Source organism: Neoarius graeffei, chromosome 11 (genome assembly GCF_027579695.1).
Source record: "Neoarius graeffei isolate fNeoGra1 chromosome 11, fNeoGra1.pri, whole genome shotgun sequence".
In the NCBI taxonomy this organism is placed as follows: Eukaryota; Metazoa; Chordata; class Actinopteri; order Siluriformes; family Ariidae; genus Neoarius; species Neoarius graeffei.
The window spans coordinates 20,006,684-20,030,445 of NC_083579.1; the positions used below are offsets into that span (position 1 = coordinate 20,006,684).

Genomic DNA, 23,762 nt, shown 5'->3' on the forward strand with positions numbered 1-23,762 from the left:
ATGATGAAATATCGAGAGAACAATGAACCCCCTCAAAGAGGGACCGCCCGTGGGGCTGGCAACTTATAAATTCATTCCGCCCTTGCTGCAAACTGACCGCGACGGGCGGTGGGGCGGGCACCCATTTCCTACACTGGTAATACGCCACGAAACGTTCCAAATAGGGTATAAAATGCTCGCGTCCATATTGGTCCCTGCCCCTCTTGACAATGTGTTCATTATTCGAAATAGTGCGTCTTGGACGCGGGCGCGCCAACAATCTGAGTCTCTGATTATTAAGCAAACTCTTCCATACTCACTTCGGACTTTCTATTATTTTTAAATACAAGTTCTTTACCTGAAATAAAATGATCACTACAAATGTGGGTATTCACAAATTTCTCTGGAGTTCTCAGGTTTAGCTCCTCTCTTTGTATTCTCTTTCATCACTCATTTCTTTTGTATTCTTGAAGCATTTGCTTCTTTAGCATTTTTCTTGATGGCGGGAAAATTTAATACCTTTTTTATTTCTCTATTTGAACAATCAAAAACAGCACAAAAATGAACCATATTTAAGACAGATTAAGCCTTGCTTACACGAAAGACAGTGTCTGTCCTGCAGGTGAAATTATCACATGATGCATGATGTCTATTATTCTAGCTTTTTTTTTGGGGGGGGGTACTTTTTTAGTTTTTCGGCTTAATATGATGCAAAAAACAAGCAGACAACAAACTGTCAAGGGGTATAAATGAACAAAAACAAAAATGTGGGGGCTCCTTTGTTGGTAGTATTGTGATACATCATGACCAGTGTCTTTAATTGTCCTGTTTAATTGGTAGCATCCTCTATTCCTTTGATATAAGCAGTCCATTTCTTCCATTTCCTGGGAAAGATTTCTCCACTATACCTCAGAGAGAAAGTCATCTTTTCCATTACATAGATTTCTTCAACCCTGTCCATCAACTGATTGAGGTTTGGGGACTCCATTTTATACCAGTTCTTTGTAAATTTTTTTTTTTTTTACAGGCAATTAACAGTACTTTACACAGATACCAGTTTTCCTTTATAATTTATGTCGTCTTTCCAAACACAAATATAGAATCTTAACATCATTAGGAATCTTGTATCCCAAAATCTTTCCCACAGTTAGACACATTATTTTCCCAGAAAGTTTGAGTTTTTGGGCATGACCAGAAGCTATGGGAGTGATCAGCATTCAAGTTCCCGTACCGCCTCCAGCACTGTTCCTGAGGTTCAGATAATTTGCTTTTAATATGTGGTGTAATGAAGAAACGGATCAAATTTTTCCAACCATATACTCTCCACTTCTTTGAACTTGTGGATGAGTGTTGTGCACTGCACATTGAACGCCAATCCTCCTGTGATAGTTCTATGCTTAGTTCTTTCTCCCATTTTGCTTTAATGTATCCCCTATTGTTCCCATTCTGTTTTTGAATATTTTGGAGATTATTATTGTTTTTCTCCTTTTTATATAGTTAGAACATCCATCACTGCGTTACCCTCTTCAGACAATGTTGGTTTTATTCTTTTATCTTAGTAATCTCTTATTTGTAGGTATCTGAAGAAGTCTTTGCTTTCAAGTCCAAATTCCTTCTGTAATTCTCAAACTTTTTAAGAACCCGCTGAGAGTTCGTGTACATACTGCTGTAATGCCCTCGTCCCACCACCATCTGAAGCCGGCATCACTGATTCCTGATTTGAATTTGGGATCTAGAGCTGGCCAAATCAATCATTTGATGTTTCCCTCCATATTGTATTCTTTTATCATCTTGCTCCAAATATCCAGTGTTTGTTTAATAATTTCATTATTGCTTTGTTGACCCATTTTATTTCCTATGTCCCCTAATGTTGCTTGAATTTGGAAAGTATCTATCTTGGCCTTTGTCTTTCCATCTTGCCTGATATAGAAGGCAGCATGCACAAACCAGGAACCTGCCTTGAGCTGCATAGAAGTATCATTTCAGGTTAGGCAAGGACAACCCACCCTCCTCTTTTTTGTAATTGAAGTGTTTTATACCTGACCCTTGGCTTCTTCCCAGCCCAGATAAATCTAGATACAAGTTTGTCCCAGTGTCTGAATTGTGTTTCTGGAATCATTTGTGGAGTAGATTGAAAAATCTATTTTATTATTGTCTTGGTAATACTGTACATTCATTTTTATTACCTCAATTCGTGTCTCAAAATCCATGTTGAAGACTGACCACCGCCTGGTTATTCTGTCTTTATATTGTTGATAATCTGATTATAGTTTATTTCAAATGTTTTATTGAGATTTTTTGCCAATACCACACCCAAATATTTAATTACTTTCGCATTCCATTTGATTTTGTATTTTCCTCTAATTTTTTGGCCTGGGGAATAATTAAATGTGAGAATTTGTGTTTTTGCTATGTTTAATTTGTAACCTGAATATTTACCAAAATCCTCTAATAACGACATCAGTTTAGGGAAGGTTCTGTCTGGGTGTTGGAGAGTCACAATAATATCGTCTGCAAAGAGCCCTATGATGCTTGTTTTCCTATTTGGATTCCTTTTAAGTTGTTACTCTCTTTGATCATTTGTACCAATGGTTCAATAAATATTGCAAACAGGGTAGGGCTGAGACAACATCCTCGTTGTAAGATAAAGCTATCAGTTAGGTGTTCATTAATTTTTATCCTCGCTGTAGGTTCTTGGTAGAGGCCTTGAATACATTGGATTGACTGTTTTTGAATCCCGAGTTTCCCCCGTACCTGGTACAGAAAATTTCCAGTTGACACAGTCAAAGGCCTTCTCTGCGTCGAGGCCCACTAATAATGTTCTCAGTCCCTGTCTTTGAATTTGATCTAATATGTATAGGATACGCCTAACATTATCCTGAGTCTGTCTACCTGTTATGAAACCTGATTGATCTTCATCAGCCAAATCAGTCATAAAATTTTCAAATCTTTTAGAAATGATGGAGGTAAAAATCTTATCCACATTTAGAATTGAAATAGGCCTGTAGGATTCACAATATTCAATGTTTTTCCCTTCTTTTGGTATAACTTTAGCCTCTTTCCATGAGGGGGGTATTTTGCCCTCTGTCAGAGTGAGATTAAAAGAATTCAGGAGTAGCGGAGTTAATTCTTCCCTAAATGTTTTATACCACTCAATGGGAATCCATTGCTACCTGGTGTTTTGTTTGATTTTAATCTGCCAATTGCAGCATTTAGTTCCTTCTTAGTGATGTTTGAGATTAATTTCCTATTTTGTTCTTCTCCAATAGCTGGTAAGTCCAATGAATCCAGGAATTCTTTCATTTTATTCTGTTCTTTTGCTGTGGGTTGGGAATATAAATTTTCATAATAATCTTTAAAAACCTTTTCTATTTCTTCAGGTTCAAATAGTTGTTGTTTTGTTACGGGGTCTCTAATCTTGTATATTGATGGGTTCCCTTTTTAGTCTGGTTCCTCTCGAGGTTTCTTCATGTCGTCTGAGGGTTTTTTCCTTGCCCCCATTGCCACAGGCTTGCTCATTGGGGATAGATTAGGGATAACATTTAGTTAATGTTTTAAGTCGTTCAAATTCTGTAAAACTGCTTTGCGACAATGTTTATTGTTAAAAGCGATATACAAATAAATTTGACATGATATATTGTGTTAGAAGTTTGCTGGACCTTAAGTCATCTTGCCAAATATTTAGTTGCTTTGGGGCCTGATTCATAGTAGGTTTGTTCAGTGCAATCTTAGTTTTTTCTCAACCTCATTACTTAGGATGTCCTCTATCTGTCGTCTCACATTGATTGATTATTTGTTGTAAAACTGTTTCATCCTTTTTGTTTTTATGTTGTTCCAGTGTTTTTAAGTGTTTCAACAACTTTTTATAATCTTCCTCTCTAATCTTTTTTTTGGTAGGCTGCCTTTGCTATTAACCTCCCTCTCATTACAGCTTTGACCATGTCCCATAGTATGGTAGAATCCACTGGGCTGGCTGTTTTTTCTTCTATGCATCGTTTAATATCTTTCTTAACTTCTTCCTGGAGTTCCTGGTTATTCAGCATACTCACATTTAATTTCCATAGTGTGTTTTTATTTCTCCTATTTAAGCAGATATTGAGAAATTATACTGTGATCAGACAAATCAGTTATCCCTATCTTACATTCTTCTATTCTATGTCTGTCTATTGTGTTCATAAAAAAATAATCTATTCTGGAGTACACTGAATGTGGAGCAGAGTAATATATGTAGTCCCTCTCCAATGGATGGAGTTCCCTCCAAATATCCCCAGCTCAGTCAGAGAGGTACTGACGAGCTTTGACAGATGGGTCTTAATTCTCTTGCTGTTCATTGTGTCCAATTTAACATTCAAAATCATGTTGAAATCCCCAGCACATATTAGAATTCCTTCATTTTCCAAGGCTATGATTTCAAACAGTAATTTCAGAAACATTTTATCAGAATTAGGTGGCACATAGACATTGACCAAAGTAACTACATTATTGTCCATTTTCCCTTTTACAATTACATACCTCCCCTCTTTGTCACCTATTTCTTTAATAACTTAAAAATTGACAGAGTTGGAAATTAATATGGCAACCCTTCTCTTTGGACCCTTTTTAAATGAGCCGAAGAAGGCATTTTTAAATCAAAATTTCCTCAGTTTATGATGTTCTTGCTGAGATAGATGTGTTTCTTGTAGATATCACCTGGATTTTTTTCTTTCTTCATTTTAGCCAATACTTTTCCTCTTTTTAATTGGATTATTTAAGCTGTTCACATTTAAGAACACTACCTTCACATTGCTACACTGCATCACTTATGAAAACAGCGCCAAAAGAAAACATCTGTGTCCCCACTAACATTGCCAAAACGATGGCATACTGTAAAACAGACGAAGCAAATAAAACAGGTGATCTTCCAAACAGTGGAGGATCTTTCGGTCCTCCGACAATCCGATCCTGTTTGTGGATCTAGGAAATAACCTCTTTTGAAAAGAGGGGCCTAACTCAGTAATGACATTAGGACCTAGAGTAAAGGTTTTAGTTATACTAAGTGAATCCAATGTTAAAACTTTTTGAGAAAAGAAAATGAAGTAACTCAGACCTCCAATAGTCACTTTTCTTTTAACATGGGGGAAGTACGTTAATTGTTATTCAGATTACCAAAAACACAGGCTTATTCAGAACATTCCTACCGGTTTTGCGTCTTTTCATATTTTCTGCCTTTAATCAAAGAGTCTTCTAAATTCTTGTAATTTTTCTTTGGCTCTTGTCGCTGTTGTGTTGCTCCTCCGGGATCCCTCCTCGCGCTGCCACTCCATTGCTGCACTGAGCCGTGTCTCTGGTCCATCCGCCACCTTGGTCGTTGGTGTTGATATCTTCTCCATGAGTCCATGCCTCACCAATTCATCCTTCACCTCCCTAGCGCTGTTGTGTTCGGGTTCCAGTCTCCCAATGGTTCCTCATCCTGGTGAATGGCGTGTGAAACCGGATGCCTTTCTCCTTCAGGATTCTTTTAGCAGCGTTGTACACCTTTCTCTTTTGAACAACCTCTGTCACGTAATCGTGATCGAATGACAGTATTTTGTTTCCCAGTCGTATTTTCTTTTTCCACGCCTCTCTCAAAACTCTCTCTTTGGTGGTGAATTCCAGGAAATTCACAATGATTGGTCTCGGCTGGGCTCCATCTACTAGCCTCTGTGCTAGTGACCAATGCGTTCTTTGAGTTTGGAAATTAAAATCCTCTGGCAAGTCAAGTTCACGTCTCAGCAGGTCTTGCACAAACTTAGCCACAAACTCACCCTCTTCTCCCTCTGCAGCCCTGTAGATATGGAGGTTATTTCTCCTCAATCTGGACTCCAAATCAGTTAACTTTTCCTGAAGAGTTTTTTGTTCCTTCAAGGAAATAATGAGAGCGTTGTTTGCCTCCTGTGCCCAATGCTCCAGCTTTTCAGTCCGCGACTCTGCCTCGTTGATTTTGCCGCTCTGTAGTTGTTCAGTGGCGACTTTTAGTAAGCTGTTGGTTTGTATCTTGTTTGAAATCATCCAAGTCTTTTCTCACGTTGCTTCTCAATGTTTCTCCAAATGCACGAAAGGCAGCTTTAATTTCTGATTTTAAGTCCCGTATCTCCCTGCTGATAGTTTCTAGACCCGAGCACATGCCTGCCTCACATCCAGCTAGGTGCATTGTTTCATGGCTGCCATCTTCTTCCATTTCATGGTTAGCAAGCGATTTTCTCCATTTCATCTTTCGCCATGTTTTTAGTCTGAGTGAATTGAGTTTTCCTTCCCATTACAACTTTCCCCCAGTCACATTTCAGTCTGTATGATTTCTAGCTCTATTTATTCGAGTTTTCAAGGGTTTTTTTATCCTCGACTATCGAGAGCTCCGCTGCCGCTCCATGTCCCGTCCAGAAGTCCTATTCTAGCTTTTTATCTGCTGTTTACCTTGATGACGCTTTGCAGACTATTGGTGGCACGGTGGTGTAGTGGTTAGCACTGTTGCATCACAATAAGAAGGTCCTGGGTTCGGCAGACGGGGCTTTCTGTGTAGAGTTTGCATTTTCTCCCTGTGTCTGCTTGGGTTTCCTCTGGGTGCTCCAGTTTCCCCCACAGTTCACAGACATGCAACATGGGGTAACCATGGTCTGAGGTTGGGCTGAAGTGCCCTTGAGCAAGGCACCTAACCCCCAGCTGCTCCCCGGGCACTGTAGCATAGCTGCCCACTGCTCTGGGTATGTGTGCGTGCGGTCATTGTGTGTGCGCGCGCATGTGTGTGTGTGTTCAGATGGGTTAAAATGCAGAGAAGGAATTTCACTTGTGTGCTTAAGTCTGTGCTTGAGTGAATATATGACAAAGGCTTGGTGGCTTCTTGAATTTGCTTTTCAAATTGAATTTGAAGGCTTTTCAGTTAACAGGTGTGCCTCGTCAAAAGTTAATTAGTGGACTAGTTTCTTGCCTTTTTTGATGCATTTGAGATCAAACAGTAAATGGTAAATAAGAAAAAAAAATCCAGTAAATAACCCTATTCCACAACTTGAGTAATCTATAGTATGTCTATAATTGCTCAACTAAGTAAAGAGAAATGATGTCCATCACTACTTTCAGGCATGAAGTGTCTTAATTGATGCTTTTCAATTCACAGGGTTGCCTTGTCAAAAGTTAATTCGTGGAATTTCTTGCTTTCTTGAGACCATCAGTTGTGTCATGTTGAGACAGCATTGGTATACAGTAAATAGCCATATTTGACAACGGTTTTCCAAATCGAAAGAAACTGTTCATTAAAGGCTGTGCAAACTTTTTTTTTTTCCCCCCAACAGTTCAGTTGTTTGAAACTGTATTTCAAGAACTGGTACAAAGAAAAGGAACACTTGGAAGTTTCTAATTGTTTGTTTGGTTTTGATTTGGTTTAGATAAGGGGTGTAGCATTTACATACCTCTTTTGAATACAAAAAAAGTATTTGCTCACATTTTTTATCATCGTTTACTCTGTTGTGATTGTGCAATTAATTAGTTAAAAAAATCAAATTCAACTCATTGTTTACTGAGCATTATGTGACAGTTCAGCGCACAACCTCACTTTGCCCCTTTTGACAAAATTCGAATACATCTTAAAACAGCTTGCAATGATTTATCCCTAAAAACATCATAGCTGATCATCCCACACTCTGTGGTCTCAGAGTTTAGGGGAATAGTTGAAAATTTGAAAGTTTATTTGACCAAAAATAAAATGATTTACAAAACAGAAATTATTTGAAGACACTTGTGTGACAAAATCTTGTGTGATTGAAATGTGGTCAGGAGATCCTGCAAAGATCCATATCAGGTTGCTGCAGTAGGGACCACCTTTAGAGTATATATTAGTTTTCAATAGTAATCAAACCATAAATGACAGCTATATTAAATAATTGACAGTGGATTTAAAAAAAAAAAGGGGGGGGGGGAGTATAGACAATAGACACTGGGGAAAACTGTAAGGATGTTTACAAAAGGAATAAGAATTACATAAATAAGGCAGGAAGTGTAAATGACAAATATTTAGACTCTGGTGAATTATAATAGGATGCCTTTATTGTCACTATACACATGTACAATGAGATTAAAGCATCTCCAATAACAGTGCAAACAGCGTGTATAGAGAGAGAGAGAGAGAGGAAGGGGGGAAAAAAGGGGGGGTGTAAGGTGCACAGTCTGAGGTGTATGTGTTACATATTATGGAGTGAGGTATTGCACAGAGACGGTCACATTATAAATTATTGCATGAGAGAGTCACATAAGAAAATATTACACATTATGAAGTATTGCAAGGTAAGGTGCACAGACTTGAGGTGTATGTGCTGTGTGTAAGGTGCACAGTCCTGAGGTGTATGTATTGTGTGTAAGGTGCACAGTCTTGAGGTGAATGTGTTGCGTTTCACATTATGGAGTGAGGTATTGCACATTATCAAAGTATTGCATAGAGAGAGTCACCTTATAAAGTACTGCACATTATAAATTAGTAAATAGTAAAATGGTAAACTAAATAGACTATAAAGTCAGAGTATATCCGAGTTCAGGGCGGTTATGGCTTTTGGAAAGAAGCTGTTTTGTAATCGATTTGTCTTTGTCCTGATGCACCTGTAGCGCCTCCCTGAGGGCAACAGGTCAAACAGTTCAAAGCCAGAGTGGGTGCTGTCCTTGATAATATTCTTAGCTCTGCTAAGGCAGTGGGAGGTGTAAATGTCCATCAGGGAGGGGAGAGGGCAGCCAATGATCTTCTGTGCTGCCTTAACTACCCTCTGGAGCCTCTCCCTGTCTACAGCAGTGCAGCTGCCGTACCATACTGTAATGCAGTACGTCAGCAGGCTCTCGATGGATCAGCAGCAGGTTGGAGTTTAGGTTGTACTTCCTGAGGACTCTCAGGAAGTGTAGCCGCTGCTGAGCCTTCTTAATGACTGCTGTAATGTTCTCTGACCAGGAGATGTCGGCGGAGATGAGGACACCGAGAAACTGGAAGGTGTGGACCCTCTCCACATACACGTTGTTGATGTAGAGGGGGGGGCTAGGTTGGTGCTGTGCTTCCTGAAGTCAACAATGAGCTCTTTGGTTTTTTTGGTGTTCAGAGCGAGGTTATTTTCTGAACACCAGGCTGCCAACTTCAGGACCTCCTCTCTGTAGGCTGCCTCGTCTCCCTTTGAGATGAGTCCGACCACTGTGGTGTCATCAGCAAACTTGACGATAAGGTTGTTGTTGTGGGTTGGACTACAGTCGTGGGTGTAGAGGCAGTACAGGAGGGGGCTCAGCACACAGCCCTGTGGAGAGCCGGTGCTCAACGTGCGGGTGGAGGAGAAGTGGGGGCCAAGTCTCACGGTCTGGGGCCGGTTAGTTAGAAAGTCCTTCATCCAGGCACATGTGAGAGGGGGGAGGCCGAGAGTGTCCAGTTTACTGATAAGGATAAGGATGTCTGGGATTATTGTGTTGAAAGCTGAACTGTAATCCACAAAGAGTATGCGGACGTAACTCTGCTGCTGCTCCAGGTGGTTCAGTACAGAGTCTAGAGCTACGGCGATGGCGTCCTCTGTGGATCTGTTCGCATGATATGCAAACTGGTAGAGGTCGAAGTCTGGGGGGAGGTGGTCCTTGATGTGCTGAAGAACTAGTCTCTCGAAGCACTTCATGATTACCGGAGGGCCACAGGACGGTAGTCATTCAGGCTGATGACTGGAGACTTCTTCGGCACCGGGATTATTGTAGCTGATTTTAGGCAGGGCGGGATGACTGCCTGAGCCAGGGAGAAGTTAAAGATCCTGGTGAAGGTAGGGGCAAGCTGGTGGGCACATGCTCTGAGCACCTTACCAGGTACTCCATCTGGGCCGGCAGCTTTCTTGGGGTTCACTGCCAGGAGCACCCGTCTGACATCGTGCAGTGAATGAGGTGATGTACAAACTGTGTGGTGGTGGGGGCAGGGCTGGAGCAGATGAGTGCTGCTGAGATGTTTCAAAGCGAGCAAGGAAGCAATTTAGCTCCTCTGCCAGCGGCACACTCCAGTTTCCTGTTGACGCATCACAGTCTCTGAAGTTTGTGATGTCTTGTATGCCCCGCCACACCTCCCATATGTTGTTGCTGGACAGGTGGGACTCTATACGCAGCCTATGGTCTGCCTTGGCTTTTTTAATTCCTCTTTTCAGGTCAGCTTGAGCGGCACTGTACAGAGCTCTGTCACCTGACCTGAAGGCAGCGTCGCGAGCCCCGAGGAGTGAGCGGACCTGGCTGGCCATCCAGGGTTTCTGGTTTGGGAAGACCCGGATGTTTTTATTCACGGTCACATTTCCAATACAGAACTTGATAAAGTCCAGTACCATTCCTGTGAATGTCTCCAGCTCCTGGTGTTCAAATAAGTCCCAATCTGTCCATTTAAAGCAGTCCTGTAGTTTGGAGAGTGCATTGTCAGGCCAGGTTGTGATGGTCCTTGTGGTGGGCCTGGCTCTGCGTCTGAGGGGGGTGTAGGCTGGGGAGAGCAGGAGGGAAAGATGGTCTGACTGGCCGAGGTGGGGGAGGGGTATGGCTCTGTACGTGTGCTTGATGTTGGAGTAAACATGATCCAGAGTGTTCTCCCCTCTAGTAGAACACTTAACATGTTGGTAAAACTTCGGCAGTACAGTCTTCAAATTGGCCTTATTAAAGTCTCCTGCGATTATGTGAACACCGTCAGGGTGAGCCTGCTGCTGTTTGTTTACGGTGTTCAGAAGGAGAGAGCGCGCTGTGTTTACACAGGCATCGGGTGGAATATACACAGCCATGACAATCACTACAGTTAGCTCTCTCGGTAGAAAAAAAGGCCGGCATCTTACAGACATGTACTCAAGGTCTGGGGAACAGTGTTTATCTATAATTGTTCCGTTGTTACACCAATTATCATGCACATAAATACAGAGCCCTCCCCCTCTACTCTTACCAGAGTTCTCATTCCTATCCTAGCGGAGCAAAATGCGGCCTGCTAGCTGCAAGCTAGCATCGGGTATTTCCGGATGAAGCCAGGTTTCTGTGATGATTAAAAAACAGCAGTCCCGAACATAGCGATTTCCAGCGAGTTGTAATTCCAGATCATCCGTTTTATGTACCAGGGATCTAGCATTGGAGAGATACAGGCTCGGTAGAGGTGGCTTGTGTGGTTGTTTTCTTAGCCTTAGCATAGCACCGGACCTGCGGCCCCGCTTCTGCTTTCTCTCCCTCCTCCGTCTGCGCCACCTCCTAGACCCGACAACAATCCAGGGAGAGCCCGGGGGTCTCGCTATGTAATCTGGGATGTTATGCGTGAAGAGAAAGTCGCTTGAAACAGATACCTGATGTTGGTCACCGATGGCTAAAAGTGTCTGGCGGGTGTACTGGATGTTCGCAGAACCGATGTTGCACAAACAAGCAAGAAAGAAATACAAAAAAAAGAGCACTGAAAAGGAGAGCCGTAAGCCGCTGCAACCACGCGCGCCGCCATCTTGGACTTTTTCAACAGAAAATAATGACTTCAATACAAGTGTAATACATAACTAGGTATATCATAATTTTAGAAATGAGCATTACATAAATACATATAAACAGTTTAATCATCATGCAGTATCCAGCAACATTAAAATATACCATCAGTGGCATCTGTATTTATGACATACAAACATATAACAATCAGGAATAACACAGGATTCATTATACTTTTCTAGAATGTAGTTCTTTGCATAATTAGCAAACCCTTTTTGGCAGTGGGTATTAACCTTTTCTTTGACCACAACTGGAGTCTCATTCACAATTTTACATATTTGTATACTAACTCTCCTATCAGCAAACTTATCTGTTCTATCTCTGAATAGGTTTCTGTTCTATCTCGTGTTGTACCCATGCACCTCATTATTGAGCCTTAAAGGCATAGCCTGCAGATATCATGGCAAACTATTATGAGCATGTTTGAAATATAATTTGAGCATATAAACTCTGAACAGATCTTAAACTTTTAATACCTTTAATCTCTTGAAGAGTGGTTCTGTATGAGCATTATATTTACTCTTAGTGATTAAGCATATTGCTTTCTTTTGCAATATGAAAATCCTATTGGTATTAAAGCCCCAGCTCAGAAGTCCATACATTGTGTGGCTGAACAAGAGCATTATAGATAGTAAATAATGTTTCCTCAGGCAACATTGCTTTTAACCTGCTTAGTTAACTGCGAGCTGGCCTAGTGGTTAGCATGTCCGCCTCTCGATTGGGAGATCGTGAGTTCTACTCGAGGTCGGGTCACACCAAAGACCATCATAAAAATGGTACCTACTGCCATCTGGCAAGGCATGCTGCAATACGTACAGATGCAAGTGGGAAGTCAAACTCTTGAGGTTACCAGTGGACTAGCTCCCCCACCGTAATCCTATCTATGTAATAGGCGAGAGGCTGAGGGCTACAGAAACAGAGAATGACACCGCCCTATGTGCCATATGGTGTGGGAAGGCCCTTTTTAAATTTTTAATTAATTAATTAATTGTACACCAATGGTTCTGGAAATTGACACTTTGTGTACATAAGCTTCTATTTCATACATCTGTCTAAAGTCACACCCAAGAAATTGAAGCTTTCAACACATTCTATAACTGTGCCATACAAAGCAACATTGGGAACATGAACTGTGTGCTGGGGTGAATGAAACATCAGTTTTGTTTTGACCTCCAACCAAATACTTATTTTATGCAATTCTTTATTAATGTGTGCCTCAGTTAGGAACCAAGTGTACTTAATAGGGTTGTATCATCAGCATATAAAATAAAGTTGAAAATATCACTCGCTGTTGAAATATCATTCATATAAATGATGAAGTGGGCCCAAAACAGACCCTGAAGGAACCCCAGTAGTTATATCAGCCATACATGATTTACAGTGATCAAAATCAACAAATTGTTCCCTGTTTGTAAGATAACTTGTTAGCAGATCGTTTGCAGTCCCTGCAACACCATAGAAAGAGAATTTTTCTAAAAGAATAGTGTGATCAAGAGCAGGGGTTCCCAAACTTTTCCATGCCAAGACCCCCCCAAACAGCATTAGCTTCTGGCCGGGGACCCCCTTTGCAAACCCACAGACAGTGCTACAAAATATGTAAAGAAACATCAACTCTTAGAATATTTTCTCTTACTTTTATTCAATATTCAATAATTGTTACATTTGTTTAGCATAAGAATATTATTAACTAACATGTTTTCAACACAAATATTTTCTCACTGAACAATAAACTTTTCAACAAACTGTTGATAAGAACAGCACAAAAGAAATCAAACCACTCGTGTGTGTGTGTGTGTGTGTGTGTGTCTGGGAGTGACAGATGGTTTACACTAGTGGGAAGGATGGGCTTGGTGGCTCCTACATAGTTTGTCAACCCTGGGCTTAATCTCCCTCAGTGCCATACGCATGTCATTGTCCACATGTAGACGTGCTCTATGTTTGGTTTTGAGTACCTTTAAAGTTGAAAAGCCAGACTCACACAAGTAGGTTGTTGCAAAAGGGAGAAGGCATTTCAATGCCCTGTCAGCCAAGCTGGGATAGTCCTTTCTTACATGTAGCCAGTAGTTAGACAGGGGAAGAGCCGAAAAGTCCATTTTTAAATCCCCTGAGTTTGTCATCTTAATCAGCTCCTCCTGTGACTTTAAGTCCAGACTAGAACCGACACCGGGGGCAAAGGGGTTCCTAACCCAATTTAAATGTGTGTTTTCGAGCTCAGGGAAATAGTCTTTGAAATATCCTTGGAGGTGCTCCAGGTGGGACTGGATCAATGGAGAGACGGAGCCCAAATCATCACATGATAGCAGCTCCTGGTGAAGTAGTGGGAACATTTCTGTAACTCCCTCCTGGAGCTTGTTTGACCACAGCATGATCTTTTTGGAAGAAGCACACACTTTGTCTTGCACCTGGAGTATGCACGTGTCACGCCCTTGCATGCTTTGATTCAGTACATTTAGATGCTTGAAAATGTCTGACATGTATGCAAATTTACGGATCCAGGTTGCATCGGTGAACTGATCTGCCAGCTGATGCTTTTCAGATGAGAGGAACTCTGCAACCTCCCTCCGCAGCTCAGACACAGTTCAAAACTGCGCCCCATGACAGCCAGCACACATTCGAGTGAAGCAGCAGCCCCTCAAAACGAGCGCCCATCTCATTACAAAGCAGGGTAAACAGTCTGTGTTTCATGGGGCGGGCTTTAATAAAATTCACTACTTGTATAACCTCCTGTAGTACCTGATTCAACTCGTTATCCATCCTTTTTGCGTCCAGTGCCTCGCGATGGAGGCCACTACAGTGTGTGGCCACTACATGCGGGGCATCGATGTAATCGTCCAAAACTTGAAAAATGTCTTTCCCAGTAGTTCTTCTTTCAAGTGCTTTACAAAATAGTATTTCCTCCACAAATCTTTCCTGTGAAATAAATCTGATGTACACAAGCAGTTGGGCCTCATTGGATAAATCTGTGCTCTCATCTAGCTGAAGTGCGAAGTATTCGCTGGCTCTCACCTGCTCCAACAGCTGAGCAGATGCGTCTTGAGCCATGTTACCAATCTGTTGGCTCACGGTGTTATCAGAGAGTGGGACAGCATCGATTTTTTTTTTTTTTTGCAGCATCCTCACCAAGCAATTCTCGGACAATGTCTTTGGTGGCTGGTAAAATCAGATCTTCTCCAATTGAGTGAGGTTTTTTTTAGCACGAGCAATGTGGTACGAGGCTAAAAATGATGCCTTCAGGGCCCGCTCGGGGACAGTAGCTTGCTGGGTGAATGCAGCAGATTGCCTGACCAAATGCTCTTCTTTGCGTCTGAAGAAATCTACTGTTTTTTTCGGCATCTGTCAGATGTTTTTGTACCAAGTGACGCTGAAGTTTCGAAGGTTTTAAGCACTTGTTTGACAGGGTCTCCAGACAGAGGACGCATTTCGGGCAATCATGGCCATTTTTCTGTATGGCTGTAAAGCCATACTTAATGTATGCTGCCTCATATTTTCGGATTTTAGTTGGCCAGGACTTCTTAGTTTTTTTTCGCAGCAGTGTCCTCCACAGCAGGGCTGTTGGTTTGTTCCTTCGGTCTCTTCTTCAAAAACCTGTCCATTTTGCGCTAGCAATACGCTAGCTTGAGGAGCAAAGCAGCTTGATAAATGGCGCAAACCGCAACGTCACAGGCAATCGGAGAGATGAGCATGGCAAACAACGTTTCGATATGATGTATTATTAATAATTATATTTTATAATAATCATTAAAAAACTAATTACAATATATTTAATAATTATTTAAAAAACATTTTTTTTTCACAATTTTTTTTATCATCCCTCCAACTTTCTGAGGCCCCCCCCTAGCGCCCCCTGGCGGCCCCCACTTTGAAAACCTAGGATCAAGAGTGTTAAACGCCTTGGATAAGTCCAAAAAGATGGCTATGGGGACCTCTCCCTTACCCATATTATATAGAATTCTATCAATTATTTCTAGTGATGCCATTTCTGTAGAATGTTCATCACGAAATCCGTATTGGCTTTTATATAAAAGCATTTTTGATTTGAAGTAATTGTACATTTGGTTAAACATTACCTTCTCAAAGACTTTTGATATAGCAGGTAGAAGGGAGATGGGTCTATAATTATCTGCAACTACATTGTCACCTTTTTTGAATAGTGCTATTACTCTAGCTATTTTCAGTAGGTCAGAAAATATACCATTGTTGATTGATTTTATGATGAGCATTATTGGGTCTATTATGATTTCAGAAATATACTTTAGGGTTTTTACAGAAATTTCATCATAACCAAAGCTGGTTTTGGAATGTTGATCTTTTTGTTTTGTGGTTCTCAGCACTGGTAACATTAGAGAATTCAAACTGATAGGTCGTCTTGTTTTTCAAATAAGAAGAAATGTTTTCCACCAGCAGAATTTGGTTGCCCTGCTAAAGTTGGACCTATATTAACAACGCAGTTACTGAGATATTCTGCTGTGTTTTGTCCGCGACAAGTTTATCACAGATTTTGAAATGAGTAGGATAGCCATTAGAAGCCGATTTTCCGCACATAATTCCATTAATTGTCCTCCATGTTTTGCGAATATGTTTAAATTTATTTGATTGTGGTAGTAATCTCTTTTAGCTTGCTTAATAAGCGTGTTTAGTATTTTATTATACTCATTCAGGTTGTGCTTGAAAAGTGCATGCATTTCAGCTTCCTTATCAGTCATTTTTAATCTTTTATACATGGAATCTATGAATTTAATGGAAGATATTATACCTTGTGTGATCCATACTGCTTGCTTGTGTTTATTATATTTGACTGTTTTCAGAGGGATAAGTTTATCAACTGCTTTTCTTAGTATATCTGCGATGATTGCATAATTTAACATTTGGATTAGTGCTAGGGTTCTTATATAGTCTGCTTGATAAGTTAACTGACTTGATGTACTCAAAGGCCTGTAGGTTTTGATTCAGACATATCCCTAAATATAGATCAGAAAATATTGGGGTAGGATTTTGCCTTCACCAATAAATCAACAGCTGTAATACAAGCTAGATGATCAGACATCCTACCAACTAAAATGCCAGAGACTGTGTCTTGGATTTCAGCTGGTAGTTTACAAAAAAAATATTGTCAGTAAGTGACTCCCTGTCACCTGTAAACCTGGTAGGTAATGTAATTTTTGGAAAAAAAAACCATTGCTCATTAATTCATCAAAGAAATTATGAGAATAATCATCTGAATTCAGTTTGATATTGTAGTCTCCGGCAAGTACCTCCAGATTTATGTAGATTATTGAGAATTGGTAGAAACTTTTTCTGGTTTACACTACTATCGTCAGCATGATGGTATATGCTTCCAGTGGTCAGTGTTTTGGGGAGGCAGGCACCAAATACATCAATAAATAAACCATCCCATACATCTGACTCCTTATATAATTTTTCAGTATATTTAAACTTTTCATGGAGGTATATTAGGACACCGCTGTGAGAGCTACAGCTATAGCCTTTCCATATACAATGAGGAGGAGGAGAAGACCAACAACAACTTTATTCATCACACGCTTGTGTTTCACAAGCGTTCCTCTCTGCATTTAACCCATCTGAAGCAGTGAACACACACATGTGCGCGCACACGTGAGCAATGAGAATTGGGAATTAGGTGCCTCGCTCAAGGGCACCTTAGCCCAAGGCCATCCCATATAAACCGCATATCTTTGAACCCGGAGGAAACCCACATGCAAACTCCACACAGAAAGGCCCCTGCCTGCTGCTGGGCTTGAACTCAGAACCACCTTAGGGTGAAAGCACAGTGAACGCCCCAATATTTGGCCCCTTAGGACTTAAAAATGAAAATTACAGTAGACACAAGTGCAGTATATCAAATGAAAGCTATTGTTCTGTAAATTTCAGAAATATATACACTTTATAAATCAAAACAAGTAATTGGTATGTAAATTCAGTTTAAAATACAGGAGGTTTCACATTTCAATTGAGTGATTCAGTAGGTGAGGGAGAAGTTTCAGGTGTTGGTGTTCTTCTATTTGCCCTCCACATCTTCACTTTCAGGATGTTCCGTTTCCTTTTTGCTTCTGACTTTTCCTTTTTCATGCAGGCTTCAGCTCGCTTTACTTGCTTGGCTGTTGCATCTTTCTGTCGAACCCACCTCTGCTTGTAACCAGACATGTTGGCTCGATATTTCTGTTTAACAAGTCTCATTTTCTCTCTGAAGTCATCTGGGTCTTCAGCTTTCTTTTGTTCAATCCACTCTCTCACACGGTCACATTCTGCAAGCCTCTTTCTGGTTAGTTCAGCTTCATTTACTTTGGTCTTCTCCACATCTCACTTTTGTTTTTGACTGGCTCGCCACTGTTCTCGGCGCTTCTCTTTCTTAGCCAATAATGCAAGGGGAATGGCATCTCATGGTGACTATGCTGTTTTAGTGACCTGGAAATTCAAATCATATACATGAAATACCAATTTCAAACATCTCATCTCATTATCTCTAGCTGCTTTATCCTGTCCTACAGGGTCGCAGGCAAGCTGGAGCCTATCCCAGCTGACTACGGGTGAAAGGCGGGGTACACCCTGGACAAGTCACCAGGTCATCATAGGGCTGACACATAGACACAGACACATTTACACTCGCATTCACACCTATGGTCAATTTAGAGTCACCAGTTAACCTAACCTGCATGTCTTTGGACTGTGGGGGAAACCGGAGCACCCGGAGGAAACCCACGCGGACATGGGGAGAACATGCAAACTCTCCACAGAAAGGCCCTCACCGGCCACGGGGCTCGAACCCGGGCCTTCTTGCTGCGAGGCGACAGCGCTAACCACTACACCACCGTGCCGCCCAATTTCAAACATATTCGCTAATATAAATAAGGTACACTTTTTGTCGAAAGACAATTTTTTAAACATTTTTGGCATTTTTACAAGTAAAAATTAGGCAAATTATAAGTGTTAAACTTTTATCTTCCTTTTTTAGCTGAACTAACATGGTATTACTTAAAAAGTCTAGTTTTTGATGAACTAAATTGAAAGCATGCATGAATCACTATGTCAAAGTTGCAAAAAATACAGTTTTATTAATAAATTTTGCCCTTCAAGCCATTTTTGTTGGCATATTTAACAAAAAGCAGGCCTAAAGTTATTACTTATGCCTTTCTAACACATAAACATTCATAAGTTTTATCCAAATTTTTCATAAAATGTGAGGAGTACAATATTTTTTACAAAACAGATGCTTGAAAATCAGTCAGAAGGCAATTTGCACATTATTGTTGACGTAATGGACAGACATGTACATTTAGGCCTGCACTCCTCTGTACTATTGCAAAATAGATGTTTTTACATTTTTCCTTTGTATGAGGAAAATAACAGTAGGAGAAAGTATTTGTTAAACTTCAGATTTTTAAATGTTTTGTTAGAGCCACTAAGAGGATCCAAAAACAGTTGTTGACGTAATGGACAGACATTTGAACACGTTAGAACTGGCACTTTGGCAAAATTTTATTGATTACTTGGCTTTTTGCTGGTGATTTTATTAAACAAACAAGGGACCTTTTACTTTAGTAGCAAAATGGGTCAAATTATTACATAAACAATTACTTACCAGCCCTTTGGACCAACTTTTGCTGAAAACTGGGAAAAAGGGTAACAGCAGAGCACATGTTCTTAGCAAAAATGGCTGCTGCCACAGCATGCTGGGAAGTCCAGCCTCTATCACTGCAGAAGGGCTGGGGGGCACAGTAAATAAATGCTGCCATCTGTTGCCTGCCAGCTGAATATTGTTCTCATAGGAATCAAATGAAATGTACACAAAAAAAGGAGGGCCACTGGTAACATGCAAAAATGGGTAAATGATACTATATTCAAGGTGCCGCCAAATTTTTACTTATGCAGATAGACTGCTGAAATTTTCAAGAATTATGCAGAATGACTAATACATCATAATAAAAAAAACAGATGGAATTGTTTTTTACCTAAAATGAAATACTGAGGTCCTAAATTTAATTTCACCATGTAAAAATCAAAGGGGGCGTTTACTGTGCTTTCACCCCTTACTGTGAGGTGACCGTGCTAACCACTTGCACCACCGTGCCACCAATTAATTGTCGAACGTTAGCATTGAAACATCAGACTCTTTGGAAAGCCATGTCTCCTGAATGCAGATTGCACTGGATTGGATTCCATGATCACTTAATGTTTTTAACTGGGATAAAAGTTTATCATGCTTAGCCCTAATGCTCTGTGCAAAGCAGTAAATGAAACAGAGACTAAGAAAACAGCTAAGACATAATGGCGGATATGTAGTGAGGGACGCGTTTAGGAACTGAACTAAAAGATCAAAAAGCCTAATTTTTCTGGTGCTAGTTTGTAATATGCTTATTCCAACTTGCCCGGTCGGGCATGTCGGGGACACATCCCACTTGCCTGAACGCATGTTTCACTTGCAGTCCTTAATGTCGAGCATGTAGCATCGACATGTCTTGTAATCATGCCTCTAACACACTGTTTTGTTTGGACAGGTTTTGGATGTGTGCTTCCTGATCTCTCGGGCCTATGAATGCTACGCATGAGGAAAAGTTAAATGCCAGCAGAGTACTCAAATTGACTATCCTCTCTCCACATTGGGAAAACCCAGAACATCGAATTCAGGGCCTTTTGAATTGCTGAGACCCCGCATTCTTCCATCTCAATTGTTGCCTATTTATATATTGGTGGGGTAGCAGTGGGAAGCGAGAATGCACAAGAGCACTGCGCTGTGAGGGGAGAGCGTGAGAGAGTCATGCGGACGTGGACAGGCTCATGGCGTTGGATCATGCTAGTGCTGTTGGCATGGGGCACCTTGCTGTTCTACATTGGCGGGCATCTGGTGCGTGACAGTGAACAGCCTGAGCATCCCAGCCGTGAGCTGTCCAAAATTCTAGCTAAGCTCGAGAGGCTCAAGCATCAGAATGAAGAGCTGCGACGAATGGCTGAGACACTCAGGTTAGTCCGTGCATTTTCTAAATGTTCACTGCTTGTTGTGCCCCTTTTCTGTTCCCCACCCCACTTCTTTCATGGTTTCACAGTTAATCACTATGCATGACTGGACAGTTACCTCACCCTTGACCTCAAGATACAGATAAAATGCATTTCTGTCTCTTACCATCTAATTTTTTTTAAGCTGATCAAGTTTCTTACGCTGGTGGTTTTCATTTCTGTTGTGTTTGGCTGTAATTCCCACAAAACTGTGTGACACCCAGCACAACTGTGCAGCACAGCTCACTTATTCACACTACACAACCCACTGGGTGGCACAACATGGATCAGTCTACATGCACTACTCATTGCAGGGATGTGATTTTTCCGCGAATTCGCGGAATTCCGCTTTTTTCACCTCAAAATTTAAAAAAAAATTTTTTTCCGATTTTTCGCTCAAAAATCCGCATTCATATCCTATTCGTCATTGAGATGAAACGAGGTACGTGATTGGCCCATCGCTCTGTAACAACCAATGAACGCGCTTGTTAGATAGCTGTACGTAAGCTCGCTTCAAACAAAGTTGAAAGATGGCAGCCTCCGTGATCGAGCGTAAAGATGCACCTGATCATCAGTTTGGGGTGTGTGTGTGTGTGTGTGTTTAAAGTAAATAAACATGGGGAAGAAGAAAAAACAACCCAGCTCATTTCTTTCCCCATATTAAACCTGTGAGTGGTGATGGTGTCACTGCACGTGTGACAGTTGGGTATGTTTTCGTGGAGTGACTAAGGTTGCCGTGGCAACGGGGCCTCGCGCCATCTGTTGCTTCCTGGATGCGCATGCGGACGCTATGAAAGCTGTGGTGAAAAGGTTAGCATCGGAGGCTAAACCTTCTGAGGAGAAAAGAAGGGGCGGTTTTTATTTCAGTTTGTTTGTTACGTCCGAAGAAACAGCAGTTTAAATTACGGCTCTAGTTTACAAATCAAAATGGTTACTCAGTGTCAATGGTTGAGTCAGTGAAAACAAAGCAAAAAAGCTAGAGAGGGGGAGTGGTGGGAGTTTAACCCGGGAAAGTGAGTCTGTGAGGCGGCAGTGATGCTTGACCCCTCCCGCCTCCTCTCACTTTACCTCAGAGTCTCTGCCAACTTCATCACAGGTTATTTCACCTTTTTCACTCGAAGTTAGTTTTAATTTTCGCTCAAAACATTTCCCACAGCGTGGATGTAAGGTAATTATACACAATTTTGATTTGTTTATTCAATATTAAAATGTTAGTGCAAATAATACATACTTGCCAACTTTTCAAAATTCTCATGAGGGAGAAAAGTGCATGAAAGACATTTATCCAGATTCTTTCCAGATTTGACAAAAAAGGTGCCCAAACAAGGAGAGATCGGTAAACAAAGACTATTATTTAAGACTAATGACCATAGATCTTGAACATGATTAATTTCTAGTTGGTCTTTAAATGCAAAATGCTAACTTGGGTGAAATTGTTTAGTCTTTCCATAACGATCTCGCGCCATAATGATCTGTGTGTGTGTGACGGTGAATTTAAAAACTAGGACCAATGGCCTCATTTGAAATGATGTTGGTGGTAGCACACAAACACAGGACATTTGGATAAGATTAAGTAAGATATTATATTATCTAATAAGCCTAGATTAATTTAAAAATAAACAACCTTGAAGACACATTTCATTTTTTTCAGTATAATTTTGGAGATAGACCAGGGGTGCCCAATACGTCGATCGCGATCGACTGGTCGATCGCAGGGCCAATGAGAGTAGCTCACAGAACTCCGCAAGAAAAAAAACGGAAAAAAAAAACCGCGCGTTTTCAGAAAAGCAATTCATCCTATCACATAATGATATTATAACGTGCCCGCTGATTGACGTGTAGACAGGCCAGTCTGCTGGCTGCTACAAAGTTTGTTACACCATTACCATAACAACCATAACATATCTCATAGCCTACTACAGACAAGCGCCAGTTGTTGCTTGCTTTCCTTTTACCACTGCATTTTCGTTTTCGCTGTAGCTCGATTCGCTGTGTAGTAGCCTACAAAAAATGATTCGGAAATGAATGAGGGAGGTAAACAAATAAAAAAATCGAAGACTTACCATTTCCATCAAGAATGGGAAGAGGACTTCTTGTTCACGATGTCACACTCGAAGTGTGTCTGTCTGATCTGTCAATCCAGCATTGCACTTCCAAAGAAAGGGAACGTAGAGAGACATTTTCGAATGGTTCATCGAACCTTTGATACTGACTTTCCTCCAAGCACTGAATTGAGAAAGAGAAAGGTGAGGGAGTTGAAGTCTCAGCTTCTTGGACAGCAGTCTCTTTTCACTCGGCCAACGTCGAAAGCCAAGGCCGCCACAGAGGCATCGTTCCGGGTGAGTCGCACGATCATTAGGCACAAAAAGTGTTTCCAGGATGGAGTTATGGTGAAGGAAGCCTTCATCGAGGCATCAGATGCGTTGTTTAAAGACTTTAAAAACAAAACGGAAATAATGTCTGCAGTCAAAGCTGTTCAATTGACAGGAAATACAGTGACCAGGCGATGCGAAATGATGGGCGACAACTTAGTACAGCAGCTTGCTAAGGACATTGACTGTTGCGAGTGCTTCTCGTTACAGATGGACGAATCTACCGACATCACAGACAAAGCCCAGTTGTGCATTTTTATTCGGATGGTTCATGATATGACTGCAAAAGAGGAACTTTTAGCAGTTCTGCATATGAACGCACACACACGGGGGGAGGACATTTTTCAGATATTCAAAAACTTTATCGACAAGACTAAGATTCCAGTGTGCAAGTTGGTGTCTATCACCACGGACGGGGCGCCAGCCATGACAGGCAGGCGTAATGGATTTGTTGCCAAATGCCGAGAGGATGAAGCGTTTCCTGACTTTCTAAGTTACCATTGTATCATACACCAACAAGCGTTGTGTGCGAAAATGTTGAACATGAAAGAGATCATGGACGTAGCAACAAAAGTGGCCTGTTCTATCCGTGCAAAATCTCTCCAAAGACGACTCTTCCGCTTGCAGCTTGAGGAGGCTGACAGCGACCACACAGGACTACTGCTTCACACAGACGTAAGGTGGTTGAGTAGGGGGAAATTCCTGCAACGATTTCGCGATCTCCTTCCCGAGATAAAGCAGTTCCTTCAGGAGAAAAAACATGCAGAATACGAGCAACTTAATGATGATCGTTGGTTGCTTGATTTGGCGTTTTTAACGGATCTGTCAAACATGCTCAATGAGCTAAACGTGGAATTACAGGGCAAAGAGAAACTCGTGATCAATATGATAAGCACAGTGAATGCCTTCAAA

General features: G+C 41.1%; 1 protein-coding gene and 1 long non-coding RNA gene across 5 annotated transcripts in view; one reads left to right on the forward strand and one right to left on the reverse strand.

Annotated features, from left to right (window-relative positions):
* LOC132894163 (alpha-(1,6)-fucosyltransferase-like) overlaps positions 1-23,762 on the forward strand; it is a 314,613-nt gene that overhangs the window by 80,202 nt on the left and 210,649 nt on the right. For all 4 annotated transcript variants that reach the window (XM_060933576.1, XM_060933577.1, XM_060933575.1 and 1 more), the window contains one exon: positions 19,983-20,445. In XM_060933576.1, the coding sequence (XP_060789559.1) occupies positions 20,243-20,445 (203 nt within the window). In that variant the 5' untranslated portion in view covers positions 19,983-20,242. The remainder of the gene's footprint in view (positions 1-19,982; positions 20,446-23,762) is intronic.
* On the reverse strand, positions 13,090-19,212 carry LOC132894162 (uncharacterized). Its single transcript, XR_009655625.1, has 2 exons — positions 19,067-19,212; positions 13,090-17,892 (listed from the first exon to the last, which is right to left on the reverse strand). It is a non-coding gene; the product is annotated as an uncharacterized LOC132894162 (long non-coding RNA).